The sequence below is a fragment of the Lactuca virosa genome, chromosome 7 (assembly GCF_052849685.1).
Source record: "Lactuca virosa cultivar CGN04683 chromosome 7, Lactuca_virosa_CGN04683_v6, whole genome shotgun sequence".
Classification (NCBI taxonomy): Eukaryota; Viridiplantae; Streptophyta; class Magnoliopsida; order Asterales; family Asteraceae; genus Lactuca; species Lactuca virosa.
This window is the reverse complement of record NC_136432.1, coordinates 140,782,252-140,793,933: the sequence shown is the minus strand read 5'-3', so window position 1 is coordinate 140,793,933 and position 11,682 is coordinate 140,782,252. Positions and strand designations below refer to the sequence as shown.

General features: G+C 35.6%; 1 protein-coding gene across 1 annotated transcript; it reads left to right on the top strand.

Moving 5' to 3' along the window:
• Nucleotides 1-1,423: 1,423 nt before the first annotated feature.
• LOC145123830 (receptor-like protein kinase FERONIA) lies at nt 1,424-5,058 on the top strand. The gene is made up of 5 exons (XM_079059038.1): nt 1,424-2,562; nt 3,106-3,305; nt 3,877-4,101; nt 4,180-4,383; nt 4,552-5,058. Exons 1-5 carry the CDS (start codon nt 1,512-1,514, stop codon nt 4,855-4,857), a joined length of 1,986 nt encoding a protein of 661 aa, XP_078915164.1. The 5' UTR covers nt 1,424-1,511; the 3' UTR covers nt 4,858-5,058.
• The last annotated feature ends 6,624 nt before the right edge of the window (nt 5,059-11,682 follow it).

The following is an 11,682-nucleotide window of genomic DNA, read 5'->3' as shown; positions in this document are numbered from 1 at the left end:
CCGAAAATCCGAAAATCTAATCCGAAATTTCGGATATCCGATTTTTCGGATTCGGATACAAATAGTGAATTTATAAAGTTTCGGATATTTCGGATATCCGATATGCGGAAAAAATAATTTTTCTTTATCTATTCTAATAAATGAAGGTTTTTTTGCCACATGTCACACTCTCATTCAATTTGCCAAATGTGATTTTGTGGTTATTTTGAATTAATTTTTTTTCCATATGTCATTTTATGAGTTTTTCTATTTTATTAAATTCAACATAATATTTTAATGTAATAATTGCAATAAATATAGTAATAAATGGATATCAATTTCATTAATGAACTTACCTTTTAACTTCAAAATTCTCAAATTAAAGCTTATTAGTTTTTTTGCTTATTTATTTAAATTATTTATTTAAATTTAAAAGATAATAAACATTTCAATTATAATAACTCATTATTTTTCTTATTTTCTTATAAATTCAAAGTTTCAAATATTTTGATCTTTATATTTAACTTTTTTCTTTTTAAAATTAACTCATGTATTTTAATCTTTCAACTTTTTCGTGACCATTCTTTCCAAACTTTTATTGAAAACCTTTCCATTTAAAATCGTTATATATTTGTTTGTTATACTCTCGCTTCGTTGGTCGTTGGCTTATAATCGAAAACTATTAAGTAAATGCTACAGATATTTATTTGTTGCTATCAATATCCATCTATGTTCCAAGATTTAACATAGTTGCTATTATTAATTTTTAGAGTTGCGGAGATTTTTAAGGTCGTACTTAATTTCAAAATACCTCCCATGTTTTACAAGCTCATTAATTTAATAAAGTAAAATGTAATCTCTTTTTTTTTAATACGTGTTTAACAACCATCTTTGTTTAGATGTAAAACCTAATATGTATATCATGTAGTTTGTTACTGATAGTCATTGATCTACCTATTATTTTTGTTAATTTGTCCTCAGTGTATATTGTTTACGTAAATTACAACTATGTTTTATGGGTTGTAAATTTGTAACTTATGAATATTAAATATTGAAAGATATGATTTTTGGATATCCGATTTGGTATCCGAATCCGTATCCGAAAATTCGGATATCCGAAAATTCAGATACGGATTCAGATACCATAATTAACTATCTGAAATTTTCGGATATCCGGTTTTGAACATCCCTAGATCTAATTGCCGAAATAAACCATTCGCCGCATTACGTGGGTAAACGAATGGAGTATGCTAAAGTTCCTAATATTACATTTGTCCTGTATATAATATAACACAAAAAAAAAGCGGTCCAAAATCCAGATGAGAATAACCAGTCCAGAACTCTAGATCCAACCCACAAAGTCAAAAGACGAGTTCGCAGGATTCCTTTTCAAATAATATAATATGGTTTTGAAACAAATGTGCGTGGCTTCCATCACTCATTACAGTTGACTGTCAACCTTCAATATCATCCATGGCGGAACAACTATTGCAAATTCGACGTCTACTTCGACTTCTTCTTCATCAATAATTATGATCGCTGCCACCGGCAATGGTAAGGAATATCAACCCTCAACCTCCTCCTCCGTACAACTCACTCAAGCATGCCTCCACTTCCAGTTTACTGAGATTCTCTTAGCAACCAATAACTTTGATGAATCATTAGTAATTGGGCATGGAGGGTTTGGAAAGGTTTACAAAGGTAATATTATTAATGGATCAAGTGTTGCTGTTGCTGCCATTAAACGGTTGGATTCTATGTCCAGTCAAGGTGCAACAGAGTTCTGGGCAGAAGTTGAGATGCTTTCAAAGTTGCGCCACTGTCACCTTGTATCCTTATTTGGTTATTGTAATCATGAAAATGAAATGATCCTCGTATATGAATATATGCCCAGTGGAACACTTGAAGATCATCTCCATAAACTTGGTACCCCTCTTTCTTGGCTTCAACGACTCAAAATCTGCATAAGTGCAGCTCGTGGGTTGGATTATCTCCACACGGGTACAGGGATTGATGTTGGGGTCATACATCGTGATGTCAAGAGCTCCAATATTTTGTTACATGAAAGTTGGGCAGCTAAAATTTCAGATTTTGGGTTGTCGAAAATAGGTCCAACGAATCAGCCATCGACTTCTGTGAACACACTTGTTAAAGGAACTTTTGGGTATCTGGATCCTCACTATTACGCAAGTGGAAGGCTCACAAGGAAGTCTGATGTGTATGCTTTTGGGGTTGTGTTGTTCGAAGTATTGTGCAGGAAGCGTGCTGTGGATAAAAGTATTGAAGAGGGATTGGCAACATGGGCTCAAGATTCTATCAAAGCGGGGAAGTTAAAGGATATAGTTGATTCAGATATAAGAGGTCAAATATCTACAAAGTGTTTGAAGGGGTTTGTTCAAATTGCAGGGAGATGTTTGCTTAGCCATCCAAAGCAACGCCCTACCATGGCTGAGGTTGTTTTCAGTCTTGAATCTGCATTGACTTTACAAGAAAAAATCAATAGTTCCTTGCAGGCTGGTGGCAGAACAATATTTGGAAAAATGCTTGACATCTTTCTATTCGCCTCCAATGGAGAGAACTCTGGTATTTCAAGCTTCTGTTGAATTGTGTGTTTAGATTCTTTAAAATATAGAAATGCAGTTTCACAACTTTGAAAAAACATCGGAGTAGTTTTGCTGTCAAGCCTGATTCTTGATAATTCACACTGTTTTGTGCACCCATGTGTCCCTAGTTTCATTTTTTCTGGAGAAGTAGGTATAACTTAGGTTGTTAAATGGGCTATGCTACCTAGGTGACAGGGCAACCCTAAATGGGAGACATTGAAATGCCTACTCCAAAGTAGTCTTTATATACTTGCTTATGTTGTGTACACTCTCAGAGCTAGTAAGTTTGTTGATGGCTGATAATGCTCGTTTGCACTTGGTATGATGCTTACGTGACATTCATTTTGTTCGTTTACTTTACCATGCTTGAGAAGATGTCTAGGCGCAATGCTTTAGAGACCATTCTTCCACTTAGTGTTTTTGGTTACATTTTCCTCTTTTGCAATAACTCATCTTATATAATGTATGTGGTGGACAACTCAAAATAATTACTATATAATATGGTTTTGTTCATCTATTTCAGCCCATGATGATTCAAAGCTATCAAGTGATGTGAAAGACAATGTTACAGGAAACTTATATCCAAGGGGTGCCCTGGGTGAGGGAGGTTCTGGAAAGGTGTCTTTAGGTCTGGTTGATAATAATACTTTAATCACTTCAAATTCTGATGTTGGTATTAAGAAGTACAAAGAAGAAGGATTTCAACGACATGCTGCAAATCTGGTAAGCATCATTTTAATTATTAGATTTATAATGTAGATAAAAAAAATCCAGATTTTAGTAGGAAAACATTCGACTCTAGTCTTGTTTGGAAATCAAATCGACAGAAAAATACTTTCATCGATTGCTAGTTTGTGGATGTTGACATGCTTTGTAACAATCTTTTTTTTTTTTATTTTTTTTTATTTTTTTATTCTCTTCTAGGTTGTTCAATTTACTGATTTTTGCTTTTGAATTAGGGTTCAGTTTGTTATCACTGTTTTCGTAAATTTTGTTGTTCGTACTAACTGATCTTTTTTCCTTCTTTTTTGCACATTCCTATCTTTCTGTTTCATCTCTTGTTTCATATTTGAGATGTACATTATCTTTATGCGGTTATTCTTTTTTCCTTTTTGTAGTCTGTTGAATTTTGGGTTGATTAAATATGTGTCTGATGTAATCCATGTTCACGAGTTCTAGCTAATGATTTAATCACAAGTCATACGAATTTAAGATTAGGAACTTTTCATGGGCTTCTTTTGCATTTTTCAAACCAAAAAATATTTGTTAATTGTTCAATCTTCCCTTTCCATAGACCAGTTTGAGAGAAAATTTATATCCAAGCAGGCCTCGACCTCTACCGGTTGTATTACCAGCAGCAACCGGTCAAGGTCTGGAAATAAGCGGTCAACTTGTACGAAAAGACGGTCAAATATTCTACAGTTTAATATTTGAAAACAACACAAACATCCCACTCGATGGATTCAAGATTCAATTCCACAAAAACACATTTGGTCTCGCAGCAGGTGTACCCCTCCAGGTATATATTTACAATCAACACCCCCAGGTTTGGATTTTCCATAATGTATATTGTATAATAACTTATATTTACAAACAGGTCCCACAAGTTCAACCAGGAACATCGGCTAGAACCCTTCTTCCTATGGTTCTATTCCAGAACATAGCACTGGGCCCACCAAAATCAATTTTGCATGTCGCGGTGAAGAACAATCAACAGCCTGTGTGGTATTTTAGTGATCGGTTATCGTTATTTGTGTTGTTTATGGAAGATGGAAGAATGGAACGATCTACTTTCCTTGAGGTAATGTAAAATTACTTCTTCACCCATGGAAACTTTTATTATCATTACTTTTTGGTTGATGATGATTCCATATATATATTATATATATATATATATATATATATATATATATATATATATATATATATATATATATATATATATATATATATATATATATATATTCAGACATGGAAGTCGTTGCCTGATTCCAATGAGGTCTCAAAGGAGATTCCTGGAATTACAATAAACAATGTAGACGCGACAATTGAGCAGTTAGCTTCTTCCAACATGTTCTTCATTGCAAAACATAAGAACCGGAATCAAGAGTTGTTGTATCTGTCAGCTAAAATGACAAAAGGAATCCCGTTCTTGATCGAACTTACAGTGGTTATCGGTGTTCAGGGACTCAAGTGTGCCATTAAATCTCCTACCCCTGAAATAGGACCCTTATTCTCTGAAGCCCTTGAGACTCTCCTCAGCTGCATGGGTTGATTCGTAATTTCCTGATTTTGGTCATTCTTATGTTGCCCCTCCCCCTTTGTTTTGCATTTTGATATAGAATAAATATAGGAATTCATTGTACTTTGAGAATGGTTTGTTTTTGTAGGTTATCCTATTTATTTGTTTGTGTGTTTGTAAGAATGATTTCCTTGATTATGATGAAATCCCCAGGGTGAGGGAGGTTCTGGAAAAGTGTCTTTAGGTCGGGTTGACAACAATACTTTCATCCCTTCAAATCCTCATGTTGGTATTAAGCATCCGAAAGTATACATCATCTTATCATCTTATATTTATAAAGTTGACAAAAGATTGAGATCTTAATATGTAAACATTTGACTATAAGTCTTGTCAACCTTTCACATGCTGACATTCTTGCAAAGTACATACAAAAATAAAAAATAGATCATATTTGTAACGGTTGGCACGGTTAACATCTTTTTAATTTACAATTCTAGGAGAAATGTTGGATAGGATTTATAAAAATAGATTTACCTTAAATATTTGATACCTTGCTACGACCATGTTGGGAGTTTTGGTCAAGTCTATCGTTGAAGGGGATAAGCATCAAGTTTCAAGAGAGAATTTTTAAATGTTTCCTTTTATTTATCTTTCCTTTAATTAGAATATTAGTTTTAGTTTCAGTTTAGGATTCCTATTTTCCAGGATCCGGTTTTGGTATCTAAATAGGTTAGCAGGACATTATAAATAATAAGTCATTGACTAATTTTGGAGAATTCTCTGTTTCTCGAATCAAAAGAGGTGGAACAATTAAGATTCTTTTTCCCAGGAAGGGTCTTGATCTTAATAATTGGTATCACAGCTCTTCGATTCTGGTGTCGTCATGTCAAAGACCAATGCTGAGAAGATCGCAGGACTAGAGGCCGGTGTTGCTGGGTTGGAACAAGATGCTGGACAGTTAGCATAGGTATTACAGGCCATCAACAATTTGACAAAAATTGTCTAAGAGAAGAACAGTCAAGACGATAAGGAGGATGACAAAGATGAAGCTGATTTCGAGCTTGAGTTTGGATATTTCAAAAAAGGACCAAAAGATGATAAGAGCAAAGGAGGAGGCCGAAAAATGGGAGATTTTTGGAAGCTTAAGGCCCCTATTTTTGAAGCGGAAGACACGTTTGGATGGATTTACAAGATGGAACGTTTTTTTTTTAGATCCGAGACATAGGAGTACGTTATTGGCTATTGGCCGAAGGCTGCATCCATTTGCTTGGACGGAAAGGCATTGGCTTCGTTTAGTTGGAGTCAAGCAAAGAACCTGTTCTGTGTTCTGTTCTTGGGAATAATTAAAATAGCGAATGTTGGAACGTTTCCAGTTAATCGGAGAAGGCAACATCTGATGGGTTTTATATGTTACAAAAAACTATTTTTGGCGGAAAAACATAAACCCTAAGTTTGTATATACCGTAAAGGATCTATGTTTTCACCATTGAATGCAATAACCAATTGAACATCAAGAACCCTACAAGAACCCTAGTATTTTCGAAAATAACAAAAAGGGTTTAGAAAAAGATACCTCTTGATTATACTAGTAGATAATAAAAAAAACTTCTTGTAATTGCTTGGAAGCTAGCACCATAAATCTTGTGTCTCTGATGGTTCACACCCAACCGTAGCAATTAGGAGACTTAAAGAGAGAGGAGAGGGTGACGAAATTTCGGCTATGCCTTGGAAGAAGGAGATGGCCAAAATTATGACCCGATGGGGGGTTTTATAGGTGATTAAGGAACCTATGGATAAGACAATTTCCTAAGCTAAGCCTTATCCCCTTTTCTTACTCCCTAAGGATTCCTAGGCTTCCTTAATGCCCAAGAAATCCTTATAAGCATTCTAGAATTTCGTCCCCCTCCTAGGGAGGTTCTAGAATTGCTCAATGTTCAACTTTTGAACATTGTCACCTTTAGTCCATCTACTTTTAATTATTTTTCAATTAATCCCAAAATTAATTCTAATAAATTTCTGATTAATTAATAATTAAATAATACTATTTCTAATTAATATATTATTGACATAATATATTAATAAATTATTTTATTTGATTTCTAATTAATTTATTAATCAGATAATAAATTAATAAATTAGTCTCTCTCTCTCTCTCTCTCAAAGTCATCATTTTCAATTACTAGGTTTGAGGGCAATCAAAAAGGACTTTGCTAATAATTTAAGTATATACTAAATTAGTTATTGGCTTAGACATGTAATCCAACAGTCTCCAAATTGGATAAGTTTATAACTGCAATTACGAGTATAACTTCTAAATTAGACAGCAAAGAGTGTTTCCATAGCAACTGTCGAACTATGAACTAAACACACATTGGCCCTAAGATAAGTGATCAAATATTCCTCCGTTCTTCAAGATATCGTATAAACATGAGACACGGATTAGAATCAATCTCATTGTCCAAGTTTTTGTTTCCCGATTTCTGATTTATGATAACGATGTAAGACTTCTAATTGAACACATCAATATAGTCCTGGCTGGGCCCAACACTATAAGTCATGACCAAATCACTGAGGGGCCAAAAGATATCGCTTTTCCAGTTAGGGAAAAAAGAACGAATAAACTTAGACTTATATGATTGTATCATTTACTCACCAAATCATGCATGACACTACGTTTTATAACGTCATGTTACTGATGAATTTTCGCAACACCAATGCACAACCGATTTGTATATTACAACTCATATATCTTCGTTTTAAGAATATAAGATATTATCGTCTCAGAATTACTCGTAGTATAATCCATGAAGTAATTCTCTAAGCGTGAGTTTATCCAATACTTAAATCTCAATTTCTAAGTACTCATGAATGTTGTAGCAATATAATTGCTATGTCTAACTCCTTACACAATCTAGAATCCATATGATGACAATCTTAATTCACTACTTACTTCCCAAAGTATGAACAACTATGGAATTTGAATAATTAAATTAATCAGGAAGTAAAACATGCAAAACGAAACACAAGAATATACAATTAACAAAGGCAGTAAACAAACTCATAAATAATCTCTATTATTTAATCACCAAAAAATCAATTACATTTAATTTTGTTACAAGTTTCAAACTGCTCATCTAACCACTAAAACTAATATCATCTTTTAAACCAATGCTTCTAGCATGTTGATTATGCTTGACCTTACTCAGAGCCTTCGTCAAACGATCTGCAAGATTCTCTTCTGATGATACCCTCTTCACAATGAGGTGACCTTCTTCTACTATATGTATTATATAATGGAACTTTTTTTCGATATGTGTTGACTGAACATGGTCTCTCGGTTCTTTAATCAAAGCAACCACACCTTCATCATCGCAGAAAATTTCCATTGGCTCCTGAATGGTTGACACTACTCTAATATCTCCGATGAAGTTCCTCAACCAAGCCGCTTCTTTCGATGCCTCACTTTCCGCTATGTACTCTGATTCGCATGTAGAATCAACCACCGTATATTGCTTGGAACTTTTCCAAGTTACTATTCCACTACTTAATAGAAATACCCAACCCGACTAAGAACGGAAGTTGTCTCTATCTGTATGAAAGCTGGCGTCACTATACCCATTCACTCTCAACGTATCGCTACCTCCAACGACTAAAATCATATCCTTTGTCCGTCGCAGATACTTGAGAATGTTCTTTACTGCTGTCTAATGAGCTCTGCCATGATTTTCCTGATAGCAACTAACCATACTCAAAGCAAAAGACACATCAGGGTGAATACATGTCATCGTGTACATGATCAATCCTACAGCTGAAGCATAAGTGACTCAACCCATATCAGCTATCTCTTTATCCTTACTGGGGCTTTGTGTCTTACTCAATTTGGCATTGCTCTGAATAGGTAGCTCTCATTTCTTGGAATTTTCCATACTAAACCGTTTTAGTATCTTGTCCAAATACGTACTTTGACTAAGTCCAATTAGTCTTTTCTTTCTATTTCTCAAAATTCTTATCCCAAGAATATATGTTGCCTCCTAGATACTTCATAGTGAAACACTTTCTAAGCTAAGATTTCACTTCTTGCAAGATTGGAACATCATTTCCTGTAAGTAGTATGTCATCAATGTACAATACTAGAAATGTTATTATACTCCCACTAGTTTTGACATATACGCATGACTCATCCTTACTTCTAGACAAACCAAACTCTTTGACTTTCTCATGGAAGCAAAGATTCCAGCTGTGAGATGCTTTCTTCAATCTATAGATGGACTTCTCAAGCTTACACACTCTATTGGGAAACTTTGCATCAATAAAACCCTCTGGCTGACTCATGTGGACATCTTCAGCCAAGATTCCAGCTGCCATTGATTCCTTGTAGTTAGCTGGCTCATCCAAACTTACCGGTGTTTGATCACTGATAAACGTATCACCATCTGACATTATATAGAAACCATAGAACATTGGCGGCACGCTAACTCCACTAGAGCGTCGAAGAGGTAATGAACTGTCAACTGCCTCAACTGGAATTTCTTTTTCTACTTGAGTGCTAGTATCTTCTAAGGTTCCTTCATTCGTTGACTCTTGAATCTCTTCAAGGTCAATTATGCTCCCACTGTCCTCTTTGCATATGAGCTCTCTCTCGTGAAAGAATCCTCTTCGTGCTACAAAGACCACATTCTCACTAGGTCTGTAGAAAAAAAATATCCAAAAGACTTTTATGGGTAGCTAATGAAAATACACTTGTCACTTCTGGCTTCTAACTTGTCATGAGTTTCTCGTCTACTGAAAGCTTCACGACCCCAGACATTGATATGTGCTAACGAGGGAACTTTCCCTGTCCACATCGCATGAGGTATTTTGGCAACCTTCTTAATAGGGACAAGGTTCATGATATGGGCAGCTGTCTCTAAGGCATACCCCCAAAAAGAGATGGAAAGAGTGGCTCGACTCATCATGGAACGAACCATGTCCAACAAGGTCCGATTGCATCTCTCAGTCACACCATTAAGTTGTGGTGTTCTAGGAGGAGTTAGTTGTGAAGCTATTCCACATTCCTTGAGGTAGTCGTGGAGCTCGATACTAAGATACTCTCATCCTCTTCAGAATGGAGCATCTTTATATTCTTGCCTAATTGATTCTCAACTTCATGTTTAAACTCTTTGAACCTTTCAAAGGTTTCTGATTTATACTTGATCAAGTAGATATAAACATATCTACTATAATGATCTGTAAATGTTACATAAAATCGATTAGCATCTTTTGTGGTGGATCTGAAGGGTCCACACACATCTGTGTGTATGAGGTCCAGCAAACCTTCACCTCTTTCACAAGATCCAATGAAAGGCGATTTTTTCATCTTTCCTAAAAGACAAGATTCTCCTTCATCATATGCCTTAGGTCAAATGATTCCAACACTCCATCCTTTTGGAGTTGGGCAATGCGTTTCTTGTTAATGTGCCCAAGATAATAATGCCATGAGCATGCCTTATCTAAACCATTAGACGAATCAATGTGAAATACACTATTGCCTAATCTATCAACATAAGTCATAGTTTCTTACACTCCATTACAAGGTAAAACTTCAAATTTAAAAACACCATTTTTATAAACTAAAATTGAACCATTCAAATCATCAAAAGAGTAACGAAAACCTTGTCTGAACAATGCATGAAATGAAATAATGTTTTGTGTCATTTTTGATGAATAGTAACAATTAATCAAATCTAAACTAACAACTCTATTAAGCATAAGATGATAAGTCCCAATCTAGTTAACATGATAAGATCGCCTATTCCCCATGATTAGATTCATCCTTCCATGCTCCACCTCTTCAGTTTCTCTTAGTCCCTAAAAATCAGAACAAATGTGAAAACCACATCCTCTATCAAGGACCCAAGAACGAGTAGATTGTGAGTTATTAGTTTTAACATTGTATATACCTGCCGACGTTGGCTTCACCTTGCCATCCTTGATGTCTTGCAGGCACTTGGGACAACTCCTCTTCCAATAGCCCTTGTCATTCCAATAGTAAAAAGTGGCCTCTTTGGGGTCACTAACAGCTGAAATGTGTGTACTGGGCCTCGATTTTGGGCCATTGCTAGATGACCTAACTTGGGCAAGCCCTTCCAATTAGCTTTGGGAGCACCCTTCATATTCTTCCCTTTGCTTTGCCCAATGGCGAGAATGGGAGCATTAGTGGAAGGGCTCGGATTCTTTCCCTTCATTCCCGACTTAGTAGTCTGTAGCAAGTTATGGAGTTGGGCTAATGTGGTTTCTGTGTTGTTAAAATGATAGGCCAAAATGAACTGATCATAAGAACTTTTCAAGGAGTTCAAGACCATATCAATGGCCAACTCCTCGTCGAACTGTACATTAAGCCTAACAAGGATTTCCACATACCTTTGCATTCCCTGCATGTGGTTGCACACAGACTCTCCCTCTTTCATCTTGCAAGCCATGAGAGCTTTAACTATTTCATATTTCTATTGACGAACTCTCTTGTGGTACTTTTCCACAAGGTCATTGTTCATCTCATATGGCCAATAATCCTCATAGAACCTCTACAATTCTGGGACCATAATGGCGACCATGATGCAAGCAACTTTTGTTGCATCGTCGTAGTGTTTCTTATAAGAGGCTAGTTGTTATGGAGTAGAATTGCCTTCATTGATTTCAACAAGTTCCTTTTCAAGGACATATAATTTTCCCTCGAATCAAAGAGCCATATTTATATTGCACATCCATTCATTGTAGTTGGTGCCATCAAATGTCACCTTGGACACGATCGAGAGTAAGGAGAAACCCGAGTTATGGGTAGATGATGATGGAGCAGAAGCATCACCAGGAGTAGACATCTAT

Excerpts from the sequence above, each read along its gene's own strand:
- LOC145123830 (XM_079059038.1), top strand. The coding sequence starts at position 1,512 with ATGATCGCTGCCACCGGCAATGGTAAGGAATATCAACCCTCAACCTCC. Across the intron at positions 3,306-3,876 it reads AACGACATGCTGCAAATCTG|ACCAGTTTGAGAGAAAATTT; the intron begins GTAAGCATCATT and ends CCCTTTCCATAG. Across the intron at positions 4,384-4,551 it reads AACGATCTACTTTCCTTGAG|ACATGGAAGTCGTTGCCTGA; the intron begins GTAATGTAAAAT and ends ATATATATTCAG.